At 41.1% G+C, this 22,835-nt stretch overlaps 1 protein-coding gene across 2 annotated transcripts in view; it reads right to left on the bottom strand.

Annotated features, from left to right (window-relative positions):
* Nucleotides 1-22,835, bottom strand: part of CAB39 (calcium binding protein 39) — an 83,312-nt gene that overhangs the window by 35,643 nt on the left and 24,834 nt on the right. Inside the window, exons 2-3 of one of the 2 annotated variants that reach the window (XM_054700145.1) lie at nt 18,656-18,759; nt 12,657-12,812 (exon numbers count right to left, since the gene is read on the bottom strand). In XM_054700145.1, the coding sequence (XP_054556120.1) occupies nt 12,657-12,770 (114 nt within the window). In that variant the 5' untranslated portion in view covers nt 12,771-12,812; nt 18,656-18,759. The remainder of the gene's footprint in view (nt 1-12,656; nt 12,813-18,655; nt 18,760-22,835) is intronic. The other variant, XM_037524196.2, reaches the window with a different exon arrangement.

Below are 22,835 nucleotides of genomic sequence, written 5' to 3'. Positions count from 1 at the left end.
TGCTACCAGAGTTTTTGTACAAAGTTCATCCTCTGCCATGTCTGTCTTCCCAATACACCTGGAACTGGGCATGCACTCGCTAACTGAAATGCAGCTAGTAGGAATGCAAAATGGCATAGGAACTCTGGAAGAGTTTGGGGGTTTCTTATAAAATGCAACAGGCACTCACCACTTGGCCTTGGTATCACACTCTTGAGCACTGACACACAAAAATGTTCATGGTAGCTTCATTTGTTAATAGCCCCAAACTAGAAACAGCACAGATGTCCTATAACTAGTTAATGGTTAAACACACTGGGGTTCAGAATACTACTCAGCAGTCAAAAGGACATTATTGATTCAATTACTCTCCTAGACTCCAAGGGAACTAAATGGAGTGAAAGAAAGTCTATCTCAAAGGGTTACATACTATATGACTTTATTTTTAAAACATTCTTGAAATAACAAAATTATGGGTTTGGAAAATAAATTAGTGGTTGCCAGCAAGCGTTAGGGATTCAGGGAGAGGAAAAGGGGGTGACTATGAAGGAATATCAAGAGGGGGCCTTGTGGAAAAGGAGCAATTCTGTATCTTGACTGTGGTGTTGGATAAAAAAGCCACACAGCCACAGCTACACATGTGACATAACTGTACACACTACACACGTACATGTACGTACATACATACGTACGTACACACATACACCCCCCCCCAGAAAACTGGTGAAATGTGAATAAGGCCTTTAGACTGTATCAGTGTCAACTTCCTGGCCTTCATATTGTACATAGTTACGTTACCCAGTAGGAGAAATATGGGCTCTCCCTACAGATGTTTTTACAACTTCCTAAGAATTCGTAATTGTTTAAAAATAAATATTTAAAACAAAGCAAAACAAGACAACTTGAGCTTCCTCAGTATAAAGTTAGTATATAAGATCCTTTTCAATCATCTACAATCTACATCTATAGTATCACCTCCTACCATTCCCTTCTATCTCTGCTAATAAAGTTACCTTGAACTTGTCACTGTTGTCTGAACACGCCATACTTTCAGCTGCAGCACATTCCATTCCCCCTCATTTTTTGCCTGACCAACTCCTTACAAATCAGCTCAAATGTCACTTTAAAGGTAATGCTGCCTCTGTACCTCTGACAGAAGTATTGACTGCTTTATCCACTTGGTTTCCACAAATTCCATATACCCTCTAGTCTCTCTCCACATTATTTATGTGCCTATTTCCTTTACTAGGTTATAAACTTAATACAGGTATAAAATGTGACCCATGTGCCTACCAGCCCACATATATGAGGGCACTGAAATGTCTGTGGATACAATCAAGTTGAGAATCTCTCACCAAAGTTGACAAGAGTTAATGACAGTAGTTACTTTTGTTGTCTTTGTTTCCAAAAGACTGTCCTTCCAATTACTGTGCACAATTACCAGGAGGCATAATTCAGAACTAATTTTGAAATGATTAAGCAGGATTTTCTTGTTCTTTTTATCATTAGCTAGAGATTGTTATAATTTACATGTAACTAATTATTATTGAGAAATGTCCCAAAGAGCCCAGATAGTTCCTTTCTTGTCTGATATTTTCTTGGGTTTCTTTAGACCCACTCTTTTAACAAAACAATCCCCTCAAACAAGAGTCCTTTAAATGCATACCAATCCATATTTATTGCCTTAAATAAAAGTTTGCTCTCAAAAATGGATCTATTAAATGACCTCACTGAAAAAAGGAAGTCCTTAAATCAAAGAATCTGAAGATAAAGGATGTGAGATGGAATCCAAAAGCACAGAGAAATATTGTTGGTGCCAATATTTGATGATGAGACCAGTTCCACTATCATGTTCATTCCTATATTAAATTAAAATCCTACAAATACATGCCCTCTGCTACCGAAAATGTCTGAGCAGTCAAAACTGAAAGATCATGGACTAAGAAAAACCTATTAATAACCTTCTGGTGTCAAAGATTACGCTGAACAAGTTTAGTAACCACGAGTCACTGTGGAATGGCTATGCTATGAAAAGGCTGCTCCCTCCCCTCTTAAATATGTTGCAGACTTATTCCTCTCATGAAATGAGTGAATATCGCTATTCAACTCTGTGAACACATGCATTCACAGCGATGAAGGGAGTCAAGAACAAGCTGAGGGAGGGTGGCCATACCTTCTTTATATTGTACGCAAGGGGTGAGTGACTGTTAGCCACGAAAGAACCAATTCCACCCTACCCCACTCCACCCCAGGTGCCCCAGTTACCTAAAAAAAAAAGGATGGTGTGACAAATCATTTTTTCTAAAGGTAGGAGGAAAGCAGTTTTCTACAAATTTTTTTTTCAAAGGTCTGGTGGCATAATTCCTAAGGGGCTAACATATCTGAATTTTACCCAAGTCTTAATATGGTAACTATACCACATAAAACAAGTAAAAATATCAATGAGGTATAAATAAAGGAATAAACACTCAGATGTGTATTATTTTCTCTACAATATCATAAGAAATGAAAGAGAAAATGTCCATGGATATAAGGAGTAAAGCAGAAACATACACAATTTTACCCTGGGTTTGGCAGAGCTACAGTAAATCCCACCTCTGACTCTGTGTAATGGGTTACTTACGGTGGACTTCTAGTGAGTCCGAGACCTGGGGCACGACGGTGAGGGAAATCAGACATGGGGGACTGTCATGTCCAGCATGCAGTAATTCTTTATGTCTTAGTGCTCATTATATACTATTTTAATTGCAGCAGGTGTAACATCAAAGCATACCACATAATGATAACATGCATGAGTGATTAGTCTATTTTCTTACTATTATCCATTTACCTCAGACAGTAGGGTACCAGGTGGTTAGTTCTCACACACATAATCTTATCGCCCCCTAGCCAGAGCCTGGGAAGTTCGCTCATTATTTTTGTTGTTCTCAAACTGTGGAGATGTACGCAGGTCCCTTCCAGGCTCTCAACACCAAGTCCTGTCACCCAGAGGTTTTCCTCCGAGACACATGTGTTTTCACATGCCTTAGGGACTCGGGTCAAGGCCCTTCTACTCACTGCGCAGGGTCTCTCCATTTTGTTATTCTCAGACTGTGGAGATGTAGAAGCCTGACTCCACGCAGGTCACTTTCCAGGCTCTCAACACCAAGTCCTGTCACTCGGAGGTTTTCCTCCGAGACGCATGTGTTTTCACATGCCTTAGGGTCAAGGCCCTTCTGCTCACTATGTGGGGTGTCCTCCAACAACTTACAACACAACAGCTTTCTTCATGGGGATCATGAGAATCTTAACAGGAATCTATTCTACCCCAAAATGAAATGGAGGCCTGTCTCTAAGTTACCTCACCAAGTAAGGTTGTACCAAAACAAGGATACATCAACCTTGCAGAGCTCGAATTCCTCTGGCAGTGCCTATGTGGTTGCCTAGCCCATGCCAATGCAGAGACAGGCAACATACCACCCTCTGACCATCCCGATTTCACCTGTCATTTTTCCTAATATCAAGATGAAATGCGACTTTTTTCTTCCACTCGTAGGTCTTAATCCTATCTCCTGTCACTGTCTGAAATGTTCCCTTTACTCAGAGAAAAGTCCCTAAAACACTTTGCTAAGGCCTCTAGCTAGGGCTTCGCTCCATCCTACAAAGTCACACTGCTCAAATTTTAGCCTTTCTCTACCTCACACTGCTAGTTCATTCAACTGGCAGTTTTCTCCATGGCAGTTCTGAATTTCTGTGCAAGTCTGGTCATCCCCTTAATTCCCTACATTTCAGGTGTGGACTTGTCGAACCAGAGTAGATGACGATTACTTTAAATTTAAACAGCGCACTTCAATTATTGTAACCTAAGCTTTTAATAATCTCTCTGGGTGTTTTATTACATGACTTATTCTCCAGGTGTATATATGTGGTTTCTACATAACCTCCAACTCAGTTGGTAATGGAAAGTCTTTTCTTATTAAGTCATAACTGACATACAACAAAGCACACAGAAAGTGTCCAACTTAAGGAGTCTGTGCTTGTGTACACATCCGTGAAACCATCAAGACAGTGAACATTTCCATCACAAGACTCCTACTTCCCTCGTAGTCGTTTCACCTCACCAACCCCACTCTAACCCTCCAATTCAACCCCCCACAATTTAATCAACAACCAGTGATTTGCTTGCTGTCATTAGGAATGTTTCATTTCTAGAGCTTCGTATAAATGGAATCACACATTATATACTCTTCAGAGTCCCTCTTCTTCCACTCAATATATTTTGAGACTTATTCACGTTGTTGTGGATAGCAGTTCATGATTTTTTAATTCATCTTTTTTTTTTTTTAAAAGATTTATTTATTTATACAAGCACTGGGTACAGTCAGAAGCATGGGAGGGCGAGAGAATTCACCAGCGCCAGAGCGGGGAACAGAATGGGCAGACTGACGAAATACATTGCTGAGGGGAGCAGCGGGCACGGCAGGCAAGGTCTGCGCGCCATGTGGGACTCTCGCCAGCGGCCGGGGATCGAACCGGTACTGCAGAGGCTGTGGGCAGCTGCGCCACCAGGGGAGGCCCTAATTCATCTTTCTTAATGAAAAAACAACTGTTGTAATACTGGTTTACTGTATATGATTTAGGGAACAGGACCATACCTCCTCAGGTATATAGCACCACACCACACCCACCACCAAATCACCCAAAATCCTCTGCCATAGTCCACTGGGCCCCTCCTGTCATTATGCCCACCTTCATCCACCCTGCCCTCTAGCCGTCTCAATTATGCAGTCATATTTCTAGGGTTTGTTTTCGCTTAGTTTTGTCTGTTCCTTTCTTTCTCTACAGTCTACATGAAAGAAATCATCCAGTTTTCTCCTTCTGACTTACTTCACTTTAAATAATACCCTTCAGCAGTTTCATCCATGTTGTCAAAATGGCAAGAGTCCATCTTTCTTTCAAACAGCTGAGTGTTCCATTGTGTATATATACATCTTCTTAATCCACCTCTCTGTTGCTGGGCACATAGCTAGTTTCCATTACTTGGCTATTATAAACAGTGCTGCAATGAATATAGGAGCGCAGACATCCCTTCTTGCATTCTTTGGGTAGATACACAGGAGTGGAATTGCTGCATCATATGGTAGATATTTTTAATCTGAGGACCCTCCATAGGGGATTGACCAGTCTACATTACCATGAACAGTGATGCTGAACGTCGAACTTTTTTTTCATGTGCCTACTGACTATCTGTATATCTTCTTTGCAGAAGTGTCTGTTTAGCTCTTCTGCCCATTTTTGTTTTCTTCTGCCCATTTTTCTTCTGCCCATTTTTGTTTTCTTTTTGTTGAGTTGTATTGGTTATTTGAGATCTTAGATATTAGCCCCTAGAGTTCATTCTTTTTTTAACGAGTAGTATTCCATTCTATGGAGGTACTGGTTTATCTATGTGCGTGAGTTATTTCCTGTTTTACACAAATAAACCTGCTATGAACAATTATGTGAAAGTCTTTATCTGGATGCATTTCTTTCTCACAGGTTGACACTTAGAAGTAAAATAACTAGACATGAGTTTAGCTTTTTAAGAAACTGTCAAAGTGTCTCCCAAAGTGGTTACATCATTGCATGTTCCCACCAGCCGTTTCTACTTGCTCTGCCTCATCACCAACATTCCGTTCAGTCCACATTTTTAATTGTGTCCATTCAAGTAGATATACAGTGGTATTGCATCCTGGGCTTTGACCCTTTAATTCCCTTATGATTAATGATTACATTTTTTCAAATGCCTATCTGAAGTCTGTATGTCTCACTTGGTGAAGTTTGCTAATTCTTGTTTTGAAAGTTCTTAATATGTTCTGGATGCAATCTTTTATCAGACATACACTTTGACAAAATTTTCTTTCAGCCTGTAGCTTTTTTTCCACTCTATTTATAAACAGTGTCTTTTAAAGAACAGAGGATTTTAATTTTGATGAATTCTAATTTATCCAATTTTTCTTTTATAGAGTAGGTTGTTCAAGACATGTATAAGAATTCTTTGCCTAGCCCAAGATCCTAAAGACTTTCTCCTGTTTTCTTCTAGAAACTTTATAATCTTAGGCTTTATATTTAGTTCATTTTTTATATATGTCATGAAGCATGGAGCCAACAGTTTTTGGGGAATGTGGGCATATGTGGCTATCAAATTATTTTAGCACCAATTGTTGAAATGACTATCCTTTCTCCACTGAATCTGCAATAGCACCTTTGTCAAAATTGTCCAGAAATGTATAGATTTCTAGATTTTCTATTCTGTTCCATGGGTCTCTTTGTCTATCTTTATGTTGAACACACTGTTGTAATAACTGTAGCTTTATAATTTTGCAATAAGGTAAATTAAGCCCTTCTATTTTGTGCCTAGATCTCTGAAGGAGAATTAATACTACAAATTGAATTATTTTAAGAGGTACAGGGCAGTTAGGGTTATTTACATGTTAAGTGAGCTTGGGCAGTTTCTTTCAAGGAATTTGCTGATATCTAAGTTGTTGAGTTTTTGGACAAAGTTTTCCATAATATTTCCTTACAGTGCCTGTAGAATCTATAATGATGCTAACTTCATTCCAGATATTGATAATTTACATCTCTAATTTTCTCTTATCAACCTTAGCTAGAGTTTATCAATTTTATTCATCTTCTTAAAGAACTAGTTTTTTATTTTATAGTTTTTTCTTTCAGTGATTTATGATTTGATTTGTATGTATTTCCTTTCTCTTGCTACTTTGTGTTTTGTGCTTTTTCTAGTTTCTTCAAACAGAAGCTGAATTCTCCTGCCTTATGCATTTAATGCTATAAAAATTTCAAGTAGTATTTCAGTAACAGCTCACCAATTCTAATAAACTGTTTCATTCTGTTTACTGAGGTAATGTTGGTTTACAACACTGTATATATTTTAGGGGTACAGGGTCACACCTCTAAAAAAAGCATGTTATCATACCCTCTCTACCACCAGAGGCCCAGGTATTTTCATCTTTATTGTACTTAAATACTTTCTAATTTAGAAATATGACATTTAGTTTCTAAATATTCTTGGAGTATTTCCAAGGCTCTGGTATTGATGTTCAATTTAATTCCTTTCTAGTCACTAAACAGAACATAATACATAAATTTTTTCTTTTAGAATATGGTCTACATTTACTAAAAATATTCCATGTGTACTTCAAAGGAGTAGGAATGTTCTGCTGTTGTTGGGTAAAGTACTCTAAATGTCAATCAGGTCAAATTGGTAGACAGTATCATTTTGGTCTAGAAAATTCTGACTGACTTTCTGCCTACTTGCTCTATCAGTTATTAATAGTGGGTTACTGAAATTTCCAACTATAATTGTGGATTAACAATTTCTTTTTACAGCTTTTGCTTTACTTAAAGCTGTTATTAGATCTCTTGGATTAATTGATCCCTATTTTATAATGAAATAATTTTATCTCTGATAATATTCGCTCTGAAATCATTTTCTATCTATTATAGTAGGAGAGCCCCAATTTTTTGACAAGTGTTAACACAGTGTATCTTTTCCCATCATTTTACTTTTTTTTTAAGATTAATTTTATATATTTATGCATACAAGAACTGGGGTGTAGGGCAGAGGTGAGGGGTGGTGGGGGAGAGGATTCACCAGAGACAGAGTAGGGAGTAGAATAGGAGGATCAACTGAAATCCACTGCTGAGGGGAGCAGTGGGTGAGACAGGAGTGGTCTGCTGTGCCATGTGGGTCAGCTCCCTGACTGGGGATTGAACTCATGCCACAGTAGCTGGCGATAGTTTTGACAGCGCTAAGACTTTAACCCCTGCGCTACCAGGGAGGCCCTCCCATCCTTTTACTTTTAACTTAATTGTGTCATTATCTTCAAAGTACAATTTTTATAGGCACATATAGTTAGGACATTCAATTTGAAAATCTCCACATTTCAATTGGGGTGTTCAGACCATTAATGTGCTTACTGACATGGCACACTGGAGTCTACCATCTTGCCATTTGTTTCCCATTTGTCCTATTGACCTGTTCTTTAATCCCCCTTTCTTCTCCTTATGCCCTCTTTTGGTTTAATCAACTATTTTTAGTGATCCAGTTTTATTTTCTTTGTTGGCATCTACTCTCTTTTCTTAAATACTAATACAGAACTATACTTTTATTCATACCATGTTTTAACAGTTAAGGTCATGTCCTCCCCCTCCATCTCTCCTCCAATTATTCCATTAAATGACCCTTCTTTTGGTGCCTGATTCAGTCATTCAACAAGTTTGCTATTCCCCAACTTCTCACATTCACAGACTCTGTTAATGAAGTCTGCTAATTCTCCTCATATAAATCAATGACAATAAATATCAAACAGGGCCTCCTTGGTGATGCAGGGGTTAAGTCTCAGCAGTATGAAGCTATCTGCAGCAACTGCAGCAAGAGTTGGATCCCCAGCTGAGGAGCTACCCACAAGGAACAGCAGACCTCTCTTGTCTTACCCGCTGCTCCCCTCAGCAGTGTATTTCAGTCAGTCTGCCTGTTCTGCTCCCCATTCAGTCTCTGGTGAATCCTCTCACCCCCCGCACCTCTGGTCTATACCCCAGTTCTTGTATGCAAAAATAAATAAATTTTTAAAAAAATAAACAGCTTAGAAGGACAGTATCCTGCAAATCATTGGACACTTGCCTAGAAGCAAACCGTGATTCACTCATCAGATTCACTGGGTATAATTATTCATCCAATCACATCTCTTGAACTACAGGAGAAAATAATTAATGAGCACAGAAGTACATGGGGAATACTAGGAGCAATAGGGTACACCTCTTGAGAAGTCATTTATTTCCCTATTTCAGTGGCTGGTAGCACCGAAGAGGAATGTGATACCACATGTGAGCCACCACTTGCTATTCAGAAGATACCTGGCTACTGCACCCCCATCCAAGTCACAAACTCAATGTACATTGCTACAATATGCTCAGCGATATCTATTTTATCCTCATCAGTAGAAAGCAAAGATTCCAGAAGTATGACATGGTGACAGCATTTCATGTTAACTCTGTTACGTGGTCCATTTTCAATAAATACACATAGTTATTTCACTCTATCTTTGGGAGGCTTATATTCTAACAAGGGTAATAAATCATAAACACATCACTAAATATATTAAAGAAGTTAAGTGCTATATGAGATAGAACAAGACAGGGTTGATGGGGGATAGAAATGCCAGAAGGCAGGGGTGTATTTCAAATAGGACGTTGGGTGAAAAGTGATGTGAGTATAAGGGAGTAAGCCAGCAGAGAGCTGGGGAGAAGAACATTCCATAAAGAGGGAACAGCTAAATGTAAGGGTCTAAAGGCAGGAGAGTGACTGGAATGTCTGAAGAAAGGAAGCCAATGGAGGGGAGAACCAGAAGAGAAGACCAAGATCATGGGCAAGAATGAGATCAACTTTTCTATTAAAGGGCAGATAGTTGCAGATTCTTCCTTACTTTTTAAGTCAACCCTTTAAAAAAGTAAACGTCATTCTCAGTTCACAGATCTTACAAAAATAGAACCAGGCAGGATTTGGCCTGCAGAACTTAATTCAGCTCTTGTAAGGATTTTGACTTTTACTCTGAGGGGAGTAAAAACCTCCTTTTTTGCCTTTTGATTCATTTTGAAAGAATCACTGTGGCCGTTGGGAAGCAATGGAAACCAGTTAGAAGGACACTGCAGTAATTCAGAGCAGAGACACTGGTAGCTCAAACCAGGGATATTTTAAAAATGGGGGAGAAGTGGCTAGATTCTGGTTTCTAATTTTCTGTTAAAGTGGGCAGATCTGCTGATGAACTGGATTTGGGAACTGTGACAGGAGTCACCAAGTCTTCTGGCCTAATCGAGGAAGAGGAGGTCCACTACACATGGCTGGAGGACTATGTGTAGATGTGGGAAGTATGTTCTGCTTCAACACAAAGTTGGATTTAGATTCCTAAATTCCACCCCGATTTGGAATTTTTAGATATTCTTGGAGCTATTTTACATATTCTTCTAGAACTTCAGAATCACTCTTTGTCAAGGTACAAAATGATCCTGCTTCATCTGTACAAATGGCCTGCTTAAGCGGAATGGAATTGCTTCAAGCTTAAAAATTAATTGGAGAAGAAATGGCATCTTATCCATACCCCATTCAATTAACAGAGACGAAGTATTTTTATTTCAGTTTTACAGTTTTCTTCATATAGGTTCTCCATACTGATTAAAGTATTCCCAGACATCTTAATTTTTAAAAAAAGATTTATTTTATGTATTTATGCATACAAGAACTGGGGTGTAGGCCAGAGGTGAGGGGGGGGTGGAAGGGGAAGATGATTCACCAGAGAGAGAGTGGGGAGCAGAACAGGCAGATTGACTGAAATACACTGCTGAAGGGAGCAGCAGGTGAGACAGGAGAGGTCTGCTGCCCCATGTAGGTTATAACGCTCCCTGCCCGGGGATCAAAATCATGCTGCAGATAGCTTCACAGTGCTGAGACTTAACCCCTTGAGCCACCAGGGAGGCCCACATCTTGAATTTTTTATGTTGCTACTATATATGTAATGCTTTTTGAAAAATTACAATTTCTAGGCAGTTATGATTGGTATTGAGGAAAGCTATGAATTTTGTATTCTTTCAGCTATTTGTTTTTGCATTGATTTTGTTGTGTTTTGAGAAGATGTGAATATCTCAACAGAAATCTTTCCTCTGTATATGCAGTAGTTATATATTTTATTTCTAAATGCATCAGCTAGACTTTCCAGGACAATGCTATGCAACAAATCACGTAAGCATTGAGGTTTTAATGGGGCTACCTTCAAATTTTAATTATTAGGTACACCGTCAAAGTTGTTTTTCATGGTTTTAACTCAGTAATTAGGTTTTCATCTTTCCATGTTTTCAGGTCTTAGTTTCCTCTTACCATTTGCATCATTTGCTATTTCCCTTCCCACCTTGGCAAGTAAATCAGAAATTTTTATATTTTTTAATCAATTTCAGAAAAAGAAATTTGCACGGATAGCTCTTCGGAATTGTTTCCCTTCTTTTGAAATGAAATCTGTTTTTCAGAAAACAATTATGCTTCTTTGCTTTGTTTATCCTAATAGTAGAAGGCCTATTAATGCCGAGGTTTAGAGCAATTCTCAACTTTGGTCTTACTGACATTAGTACCAGATTATTATTTGCTTGGGGAGCTGTCCCATGTTTAGCAGCATCTCTGGCCTCTACTCATTAGATGCCATTCCAGTACACACCTCCATGAGGTCACATAGGCTTTATAGACACTTCAACCAAAATAACACGCTAGCACACAGAACATAGACACAAGTGAGAATGCAGCTGTTTCTGTCAAGCCAGACATAGAAGAAAAAAAAAGTTTAATTGTATTAACATTTATCTACATCTCTTATTAGAGGCATCCAATAAACTGGAACTTTTATGCAAGATTTACAGTGAAATTGAATTATAGAAAATTTTACTAATTGCAGATTAATTCCAATGTCAGAAATGGGTACTAGTTCAATAGTCTGTAATTACGAATCTTAATCCCATGAGTGTGAACTTCTTTCCCTCATGAGAATACAGGTAAATCAGTCTTAGACTTAAAAAGACAGAAAGCTAACCTTCAGCCCAAGACAGAAAACAACCTGCTAAAATAAAAGATGAAGTGGCAATTTTCATTCCAATCAAATGCTCATCCACTCAACAGCATGGTGTCAGATGATATGGGCTACACAGGCCGGCCAGAAGTGACAAAGGGGTCTCTCATGGCAAGGAAGACAAAAACAGAACACAAGAGAATCGGGCTGAAGACGGAGGCAGTCCTGGCACTTCCAAAGGAGGTGGCCAATGAAGATTTGTTTATGTGGCAAGAGTGAGACAGGGGAGGGAGTATTCTGGGCATCAAGGAAAAAGAAATGTGGATTATGAAAGATGAATGGGGGCTGAGGCAGAAATGGAGAGTGGAGAACAAGAAAAAGGCATTAAAAACTGTACAGCGGACTCCATGCCCAGAGGTAGGCTGAGCGCGCTGGTGCATCCAGAGTAAGGGAAGGGGATAAAAATCCACCTGGAGATGCAGAGGCCAGCTGTGCAGGCCTCTGTGCCACTCGAGGAGTCTAAACTGAAGGGCTAAACTAGGGGTGGTATTTTGGAAAAAGCACTGCTAATGTCTATAAAAAGGTCACGAGGATCTTTGTCAAATAGAGACAGAAGTCAGGATCGATTCACAAGCCCTTTAGGAAGTGAGAGTTCATGCTATTTGGTGAATGACGACATGTTTTGGAGAAGATGAGGGAGATAAACTTGGGACCCAAGGCAGATTTTGGACTGTGGTGACTGGAAGGGAAATACTCATCACGGGTACAGGGAACACAGAAAACCAGAAGAGGCGTCTCCCCAGGAAGAATGCTGATACAAACACCGATCTCAACAAATCAGAGAAACCGCTTCAGCAACAAAATGTAACTTGAAAATCTCAAATGAAAAACTAAGAAAAAAGTCAGAAATATGTATTCTATGGCAGTACAGGAGATGTTGTGTTCAAGCAGCTGCAAAGGCCCCTTTAGGACCATGTTTTTAAAGCCCCAAATAAACCCAACTTGAATTTATTGATTTCTTAAAATCCGCTCATAATATGTCTTACAATTGCTCCTCATCAAAAGATTAAAAATATACAATAAAGCCCCCAAAAATACCTTTTCTGCTTTTTTGTCAGAAATGTCTTGTTTTTCCAGAACAGCCATGCTCTCCTTCAGGTTCTTCACAATGTCTGCTGGAGATTTGTGAGACTTCCCAAAAGGGAACGGCATGGCGGCAGCGACAGACGCCTCGCTGCGTTCTGCCTGCTTTACCTGGGGACACAGCACAAGGCACAAGTGAGAAAAAGTGAGGCCAACAGAAGACATACTTATAACACCCTACTCTGAAGAAAACCTGTGTTTGGAAAGTCACTGCACGTGACTTTCAAAATCAGCAAGAACTGGGAAACCCACCCATGTATCTATGTGAGAAATCAGAGCAGCAATTTCTTAGAATTAGAGAATACTTGGTACTTTTCAAAACACCTTTTATTCCACCTGCTCTCCCTACCACCCGACGGAGGAGGAGCACAGTGGTGCTGATGACACGGGGCCGGAGGACTGCCAGACGCGATGCTAAGCCCTGAGCCACCAGGGGCCTTTCCCAGCACTTCCCTGGGGCCACGAGTGCTCCCCTGCACAGGGAGGCTCAGCGAGTTATGAAACTGCCTCGAGGTACCAGGTGGTTAAACAAGCCCAGGTCTACTTGACCCAGAGTCCTGGATTACCACGCTCCACCTCCGTGTCAATGGATATGTCTATTTTACAGCTGAGGAAGCCAAGGCAAACAGTGAGGCAAGTTCGGTCCTGGCTGCAGGCCCGCTGTGTCGGCCTCTCCAGATGGTCCTTTCCCAGGGTTCATGCCACTTAGGAGGGAAGCACCCCAGAGTGTCGCACTGAATATGGCCCCACTTCCTTGGCACACCCATCCTCACCTTCAGTCAGCCACAGGATCCCAAGAGAACTCAAGAGACCCTTAGAGGGAGTCTTGGCCACCAGAACCTCGACTCCCTTAAACAAGTTTTAGTGTGTACTGTTTCTATGTGGATATGGCCGTTTCCTATCGCCTATGAAAGAACTCACTAGATGAAACATTGGGGGTAATAAACTTCTGGAAGTTCTTAGCTTTTTCCTTTGGGGGCGAAATTCTTTTTTTTTGTGGGTAGTAGAAAACACTTCCAATACACAAACTACATTACATCATATAAAAGGAGGACATCAGGCCTTCCTGGTGGCGCAAGGGGTTAAACACAGCACTATGAAGCAATCTGCAGCCTCTGAAGCACAAGTTTGAGAGCACGAGTTCGATCTCCAGTCAGCCAGGGAGCAACCCACATGGTGCAGCAGACCTCTCCTGTCTCGCCCGCTGCTCCCCTCAGCAGTGTACTTTGGTCAATCTGCCTGTTCTGTTCCCCGCTCTGTCTCTGGTGAATCCTCTCACCCTCCCGCATCTCTGGCCTGTACCCCAGCTCTTGTATGCATAAACAAATAAATCTTTTTAAAAAAAGATAAAAGATGGACATCAACTATTCTAAGAAGTCATCATTAAAAAAAAAAGTCAGCAAGACAAACAATGGAAGGGACTTGAAGACATGCAAGAAGTCACAATTTCTTTCACTAACTAAACTGAAGCAAGTTATACTCACAGGCACTAACAGCTGCCCATAAGACCCTAGAAGACAACACTTCAGAGAAGCACCTGACAGCTCACTGAGATGAGACTTTCTAATACAGGAAGACTCCAAACTCCTGTGTGTGACTGTCTCTGGCACCAGTGCCACCAAAGTAGGGAGTGGTGGGTTTCAGACACCTCAGCCCCACTCCCCACCCCACCCCTGCCCCTATATCAACACAGAGACTCTCCACTGTACAGCACCACATGACCTCTTTTGTACTTGGCTTAAAACTTCATTTGAAGGAAGTGTTTGAATGCTTTTTCTCTGACATTTGAGATGTTCCAATGAGTGAACAGGTGTTATTTCTCGATATGCACCGAGTGATCTGTTCTGACCAATCTCCATACCCAAGCGTCACCTATCCAGCTCACCTTCTGTCAGCATGTAAACCTTCTTTTGGCATCTAATTAAAACCATACAGCTTATCTAACCAAAGGGGAATGTTCCAACCCCAGGGTCTCATAACGCAATGGCGCATACATTTACTTCTTATCATCCTTCCCATGACAAGAGAGTTGTTATATTCTCTCGCTGATTGGATGGGATCACTTTTTTCAATACTTTTTTTCTTTTTTGGCCCCCTTTTTTCGAGGGAGGGTGCAATACAGGTTGGCTTCTCTATAAACATAGTGGAGTCACACACTAAATCTCTGAAAACATCATCTTGCCTAGTGCTCTGCAAATAATCGTGATGCTACAAGTCCAAGCTGGGTGAGGGTGGGAATGTTGAACGGTATTTTGCAGGAAGTGCCAGGGTGCTATGCAACGGAGATATTTTCAGCTCTGCTGCAGCGGAGGAAGAAGTGACGTTCCAGGGCAAAGGGAAGTTTTCAAGTCATACTGCAGGTATCGCTGCCGAAGAGAACGCACGCACAAGGCGCTTCTGTGAGCAAAAAGGAGGCATGACGCTGCCCTCAGTTAGAGTTCAGGCAGCCTAGATGCTGCGGACACACGGGGAAGACCGCAGCGTGAAACGGAAACAGTGTGTGACTGGCAGCCAGACCTGAAGTAGGCGCTGGTCAGCGGGGTCCGAGCACATCCACCCACAAGCTCGCGCGTCCCCCGCTTCGCCTCCTGCCCTCTCTCCCACCCCTCACCATATATTCTTTCATGGTTTACTGATTTTAAAATAAAGTACACTTACTACAGAAGAGTACATGGTTCTTTATGGAAAGCACTAATGCTGAGTCTCTGACTCCTTTCACGCATGTTCTCAGAGTCACCCATCCTCGCCCAGAGGTAGTCAACTTTTTGGAAGTAAAACCAAAGAGAAACAAAACAAAAAACTCCCAAAAGTTTAAAGTTTCTGCATTAGAGATATGTTTGTTTCTTATGTCTAGGTTTGTTAAATATTTTACACTAACGTGTGCACATAGCTGAAAACACAGAAAAGCTTACAATTCAGGAAAGGCTCCGGAGTGACCACGGAGAAGGCAGGAAATGAACAGGCCCAGAGCGCTAACTGCTGGCAGGGTAAAGAGCAGTTTTTAAAGAAATAACATTCTTAATAAACATGTCAGATTACTAAACACAGAGCTACTAAGTATTCATTTTGTTACTGAGTTTATAAGTACAAAAGTGGCCGAGGTGAAATCTTGGCTGTGTCACCGGAGTGTGATCACTAAGGTGGAGAAAGCAGTGAAACAGCCACAAAGTTGGTAGACGTTACTTTGAGGGACCGAGAAAAGGGTGGAAGACTGACATTTTTTCTCAGGTTTCCATAACCACTTCCTTATTTATGCTCAAATATAATTTAAATACATTTATAATATAAAACAATCTATCCTTAATACATAAAATACTGCACACAAAACAGCTGAATGGGTAGCTAAATGCAGGAGAAAGGTTGTCAATTTACTAATTTATCTTAGCAATATTGAAGCTAAGACAGAACCAACAGAAGCAGTGTATTTCAAACTTTGAAATTAACCCACAAGTTATTTAATGTCACACACACAGGCATCTGCACATATATGCACACACAGATCATACTGTTAATTTTTATTTCATTCATTTCTACTTTTAAAGTGGGCAACTAAACAGTAATTGATTTTAGCAGTAAAGAGGAGCAAGACGACTTGGAACCAAATAAATTTAAAGAGTTGTGTTTCACAACTTAATTCTTCCTTCAATCTCTTCTATCCTTCTTCATGAGAAACAATGATCCATTCATAGCATGACACATGACCTCCCAACACTGCTCAAATGACAGCCGAGACCCCACCAAGAACGGCCGCTCCAACTACAAAGCTTCCTGCCCAGAGTGGGGAGCATCTTCGAAGGGGCCTGACCCACACGCAGCAGCACCCCAAGGCTGAGACTGTAACCCCATGTCTGAGTTTGGGCAGCGACAACCCCAAGAGTATAGAGATGCCCAAACTGAGTCACACTGGTTAAGTGAGAGCTGGGTGGCTTAAAGATGCCTCTCCATCTGCCTTTCTCATCTCTTCTGCCCTCCTTTCTCAGTATTTGGGGGAATTTTAGGGAATAACAAGAATCCACTTATTAAGGCCCTTCAATAGTTTTGTTGCCCTTGTAATAATGACCAAATCCCTATCCATGGCCCTCTAGCTTCTCCCCAGCTCCAGCACAGCCCTCTGGCTTTTATTAGAGGTCTGGCCTGCAGTCCTTTCTGCTTCCTGAACATGCCAACTACTTCTAAGTCAAGGTCCCACTTGGTAGATACGTGGTAGATACATGGGTTTTCATCGCTACTCAGTTCTTCTGTATGTTCAAGAAAATTTAGTAATATTTTATAATTGCCTAAACTATGTCTTGGACATAACTGGAATCCATGAGGGAAACAGACAAAACTATCGACTGTAATTGTAAAAAACCGTTTAAGTTTCAAATGCAACTAATTTCCCCATCCCTTCAAAAAAGAAAGAAAAGAAAAGAAATATGGTTCTCAAGAAATCTCAGTAGGATTCCTTAGACTGTGCTAAAATTATCACTGGGATAAAGCCAACCACTGCCAGGGTTCTAAAGAGAGCTCTGGAAATCCAAACCTACTTTTCTCAAGCTGGAGGTAAGCTGGCTTCTAAAAGTACTTAGTGGTATATGCTTGAATCCCAAAGATAACCATGCCTTGGAGGAGAAATTTAACTTGAAAATTTTAGGGAAAAGAATAATTTAATATAGAACTTTTACAATTAAAACTGACATTCTTGAAGCCGTGGGTCAGATCTGCAGAAAGGAATCTGCGTGAACACGGGGCACCACACACCCCGCTGCCTCTGCGCCCACGCCCCCTGGCTGTTTCCTAGTCTCTCCAAATGCCTTTTCTTCTTGCACTTCATTCGGTGGCTCATCTTTACACCAATCCTGATGTCCTTCAAGGTTCCACCTTGGCTATCTTCTCACCTACACTCTCCCTGAGTGATCACATCCACCCACATTTCAACAACCTGAAACCTAGCGCATGCCCCAACCAGTCAGCCAACACTCCAACTTTTGCTCCCTCTAGATGTCCTCTGGGAAGTTCAAATCTCCTCCTCAAGTCTCACTTCTTATTTGACCTTCTCTTCACTGTGAAGGGATCCACTGTTCATCCAATCACTGTTCATCCAATCTGGCTGTCATACCACTCTTTCCCTTCATTAACTTTCCCCTATAATCAGTTCAGTTTCAATTAACTCTATTTTCAAATCTCTCTATCCCTCCCTACAGACACCAAGCGTGGATCTTCACTATCTCCAAATTCAGCAGTGGTTGTCAATCACCCCTCGATATTTTAGAAAACTTGGCTGTTCCAATGATTGGGACGGTTACTGATCAGTGAAAATATATATATATATATATATATTCAGTAAAATTATATATATATATATATATATTTAAAAGGTTAGCATTTAGGGACTATTTTTTTAGATTTATTTACTTATGCATACAAGAGCTGGGGTACAGGCCAGAGATGCGGGGGGGAGGGGAGGGGTTAGAGGATTCACCAGAGACAAGAGCAGGGAGGAGAACAGGCAGACTGATGAAATACACTGCTGAGGGGAGCAGCAGGTGCAACAGGAGAGGTCTGCAGCGCCATGTGGGACCCTCGCTGGCTGGCCGGGATCGAACCGGCGCTGCAGAGGCTGTGGACAGCTTCACAGTGCTGCGCTCAACCACCTGTGCCACCAGGGGAGGCCGGAAATTTTATATTTATAGTGTGCTGCTGTTGACATAAGCGTAGCCTTTTTCTTAATTTCTACTGGGTTGTCGGAAAAGTCATGACATATTTCTTCTATGTTTTTCAAGCAAAAATGCATCATGACTTTTCCAACAACCCACTACAGGGGAGGACTGAGGGAGAGTCAGAATAATCCTTCTCCTTACTCATGTATCTAAGGCCATCACTGAGCATCAAACTTCTAGCTTTTGAAAGTTACACTGTTCATTATGCAAAATTCAAATTCTATAGGACCACATAAGCTAAAATGTGAGAATCACCTGCAAAGCTTATAGAGACAGCTGGTATGAACAGTTGGATACAATGTATTTCCTTTTCATTACTTGCTCTGTATTTATGGTCTTTTATACATGGAGTCTTCTCTCTGAAACAGATGGAGACCAGACAATACCAGAACTGGTTACTTCTATTTTACAAAGCACAGAAACTTCAAAGTTCCACACCACCACCCCCACCTCCATGTCCGGCCTCCAGAAAAGTGCTGGAGGGTATCTGGTCCCTGGGAAGGGGAGTCTAACAATTTTGGAGGTAGGGTTGTTAGGTGCTGCCCTCAGGCAATCTAGTTGCCCTGGGCTTCTCCCACACACTCCACTAAAACTATGTCCCTGTGTAATGACAAGTGCTGGAGAGCAGTCAAATGATCACAAGTCAGTCATTAGGTCATTCATTCATTCAAATGCATGCAACTTCATTCGCACGCACTTACTGTATGCCACAAACAAAGGGCATCCAGAGTGCCTGCTCTCAGGAAGACAACACTCTGGTGTGTGTGGACGTGGGTGTCCGTGTTTACAGTCAATGACCGACTGCTATGCATTCCTAGAACGCAGAGTTCACAAAGACTCTACCCCAACATATCTGCTATATCTGACTCATAAATCTAGTAGTCAAATGCAAAAATAGCAAACAAACAATGAAACAAACAACACAACTCACACACAATAGTAGGACTGATGGTTGGACACAAGGACTATCAAGGTACTTAGCAGTTAAGTAAACTGCAAAACGTAGTACACACCTATAGGCCTCCCCCCCCACCCCCCTTTTAAGCTAGCTGGCTCTAAGACCTCATCTCTTGCTTCCAGTGGAAATATCACTTAACTCAAGTAAGTACTGAATACCTACAACAGGACAGGTTCAAGACTATGCAGACAGCTGGGCAGGGCAATGACACAAAGCATAGGGGCCACACAGGAGTTTGGCTGCAAATCCTGCCTTAGTTTACGTCAGACTTTTCTAAGCCCACTTTCCTCATCACTAAAAGGGAAAAACAACCGCTTCCCTACAATGCAGTGCAAGAATTAAGTTACATGCATTTAAAGTTTTAACATCTCCATATTGTAAAATCCAAATAAATAGTAGTAATGGATAGGTATATGGGATTTTTTTTATTTGTTTTGCTCTTTTAACATGTGTTAAAAAGGTATCCACACAGACTAGACTGCAATATAAAAGGAGTGATCTGACCCTCCTTTTTAACCCAGCATCTAAAAGTTTTGATTGCGCTTTTGGATAGGAGACATGTCCTTCTTAGCTATAAATAAGATGCAATGGCAGGTACATTAAACTAGTTTAAAGAAGCAACTGAAGAGTTGGTTAGTTATCAGTTACCAAACACAGACTTCATCAATTGTGTCAAAACCAAATTAGTGTCAAGCACACCTAAGACTCTGGAGTGTGTTTTATAACATGTCTTGAACAAATTTCCAGGGGCCTACGATGTTCCACGCCAGACACTATGCAGGAGTCACACAGACATTCTGTTACAGCTTCGATGGTAAAGTAGATGGTGGTAGTGGTGTTAACGAAGCAGTATTTAAAATGAGGTTTTTCCCGTACTACGCTTTGCAGTGACACTGTTACTGCTCTGTTCAATCCTGCCCCCAGTGACTTCCCATTTCACTCAATAAAATCCAAGCTCCTGACCACAGCCTGCAAGGCTCCTGGCGGCCCAGCCACTCTGCTCCCTCCTCTGACACTCTAGGCTTCAGTCACGTTCACTGGCTTCTCATACTGGGCGCTCTTAGCTCCTATCACGTGGCTCTCCTCACCCTTTTTACTCATAGTTCTGCTCAAATGCCACTCAAACAAAAGGGCATTCCCTGACCACTGTCTCCAAAATAGCGCCTCTCACTACAACCTGACATGCATTTGGATTTTATAAGAGCAAACCAACACCCCCAAAACCAGTCAATGAAAGGGAGACATATTACCCTATCTTTTCTACATAGTCTGTATTTGAAGGTAACTAAATAGGTGACAAGGGAAAGTTCTTTACAGAAGATCCACACGGCTAATAAATGTGGAAAGAGAAAAGAACTACTCTTTTTATAATGACGCCTCACCTCTCTAACCCACAGTTACTGTGCCCATAAAATGCAGAGTTGGGGCTTTGAACCTGAAACCCATGAAGATCCCTTTCCATGATCATGCTTGACAGGCTGGATTAGGTAGCATTTCCTTATCAATGTAGGACTCCATTCTCCACTAAAAGAGGCAGCACAGGGGCACTGAATTTGGGGTGGGTTCTAGATCTCTCAAGTATTTGTGGGTCTTTGGAAAAGCTAACTTGTCTTCTCTGGACCACCTGGAAACTCACAGAGTCTGAGTGATCAATGCAGTCCCCAAGAATCCCCAACTGGCACTGTAACACTGACACCTCACTAGGGAATAGCATCTGTAGGCAACCCAATCTCGCTGAACAATGCAGTGTATCTCTTACCAAAAAAGCTGGGTTTGGGTTTTTTTTTTGTATTCTTTAAAATATTTCCCCTACCATCATCCCTTATGTCCCCTGCCCCGAGCCCTCCCCATTCCCTCTTAACCTCAGAGCCCTCAGGATGTTGTTTACTGATGTCCACTGGTTTCAAAAGTGTTTTAGGAATTGTCTTGCTGTGTGAATGTCCAGTACTTGTCTATATTGTTCTTACTTTACTGCAAGCAATTCTCTCAAATTCCCTCCACTTTGATGAAAATGGCTGCATGTCATCCTTTCTCAGGGCTGTATACTACGACTCCACAGTGTGGACAGACAACAGCTTCTTGATCCAATAGTCCTTCAATGGACATCTAGGCTACTTTTACATCTTTGCTTTTGTAAACAGTGCTGCTCTGAACACTGTGGAACATCTGGGGTTTTGCTTTTTTATTTTTTAAAGATTTTTATTTATTTATTTATTTATACAAGCACCAGGTACAGTCAGAAGCACAGGAGGGTGAGAGAATTCACCAGAGCCAGAGCAGGGAACAGAACAGGCAGACTGACGAAATACACTGCTGAGGGGAGCAGAGGGTGAGACAGGAGAGGTCTGCCGTGCCATGTGGGACCCTTGTCAGCGGCCAGGGATCAAACTGGTGCTGCAGAGGCTGTGGGCAGCTTCACAGTCCGGCACTCAACTGCTGCGCCACCAGGGGAGGCCCACATCTGGGGTTTTGTGTTGATGGTCTCATATTCTTTGGAGTGGGATTGCATTTTTAGTTCTTTAAGGTAAACCCAAGTTGCTTTCCAAAATGGCTGTACCAGTTCACCAGTACACTAACAGTGTATTATGGTTTCTTTTTTTTCTGCATTCTCTGCAACACTTGTTGCTGGGGGTCTTTTTAAATATGTGCTATTCCTGTGGGTGTGAGTTATCTCAATGAGTTTCAGTCTGCATCTCTTATTAGAAATGATAAACTTTTTTTCATGTCTTTTGGCATTCTGGATATCATCTTTGGTGGACTGTCCATAGCTATTTGTTGGGTTTTTTAAAAATGATGAATTATGAACATTTTATATATCTTGGATTTTTTTTTTTTAAAGATTTATTTATTTATTTATACAGGCACTGGGTACAGTCAGAAGCATGGGAGGGTGAGAGAATTCACCAGAGCTGGGAACAGAACAGGCAGAGTGACGAAATACACTGCTGAGGGGATCAGCGGGCGAGGCAGGAGAGGTCTGTCGTGCCATGTGGGACCCTTGCTGGTGGCCAGGAATCAAACCAGCGCTGCAGAGGCTGCAGACAGCCTCGCAATCCAGCGCTCAACCGCTGCGCCACCAGGGAGGCCCTATATCTTGGATATTAATCCCTTATCAGTTATCTATTTTACAAATATTTTTCCCATTCAATAGGTTGTCTATGTAATCATCTTGTATTTTTGTGCTGTACATAAGTTTTTTACCTTGAGTTAATCTCAATTATTTATTTTTGTTTTTAATTCTCTTGCCATGGAAGTTGTTACCAAAAAACTTCATTGTTGATATGTAATTGTTGGTATCATGAAATGATTACAATTGTTTTCTTCCATGTATTTTATTGTCACAGGTCTTTGTCACATTTGAATTTAGTTTTGTTTAAGTTTTAGTAATTCAACTTTATTTTTTGTGTGTGGCCTTCCAATTTTTTCCAGCACCATTTATTAAAGAAACTGTCTTTGCTCCATTTTATGATCATAGCT

The sequence above is a fragment of the Talpa occidentalis genome, unplaced genomic scaffold (genome assembly GCF_014898055.3).
Source record: "Talpa occidentalis isolate TD23 unplaced genomic scaffold, MPIMG_talOcc4v2.1 talOcc4.3, whole genome shotgun sequence".
NCBI classification, from domain to species: Eukaryota; Metazoa; Chordata; class Mammalia; order Eulipotyphla; family Talpidae; genus Talpa; species Talpa occidentalis.
This window is presented reverse-complemented; position numbering and strand designations above follow the sequence as displayed.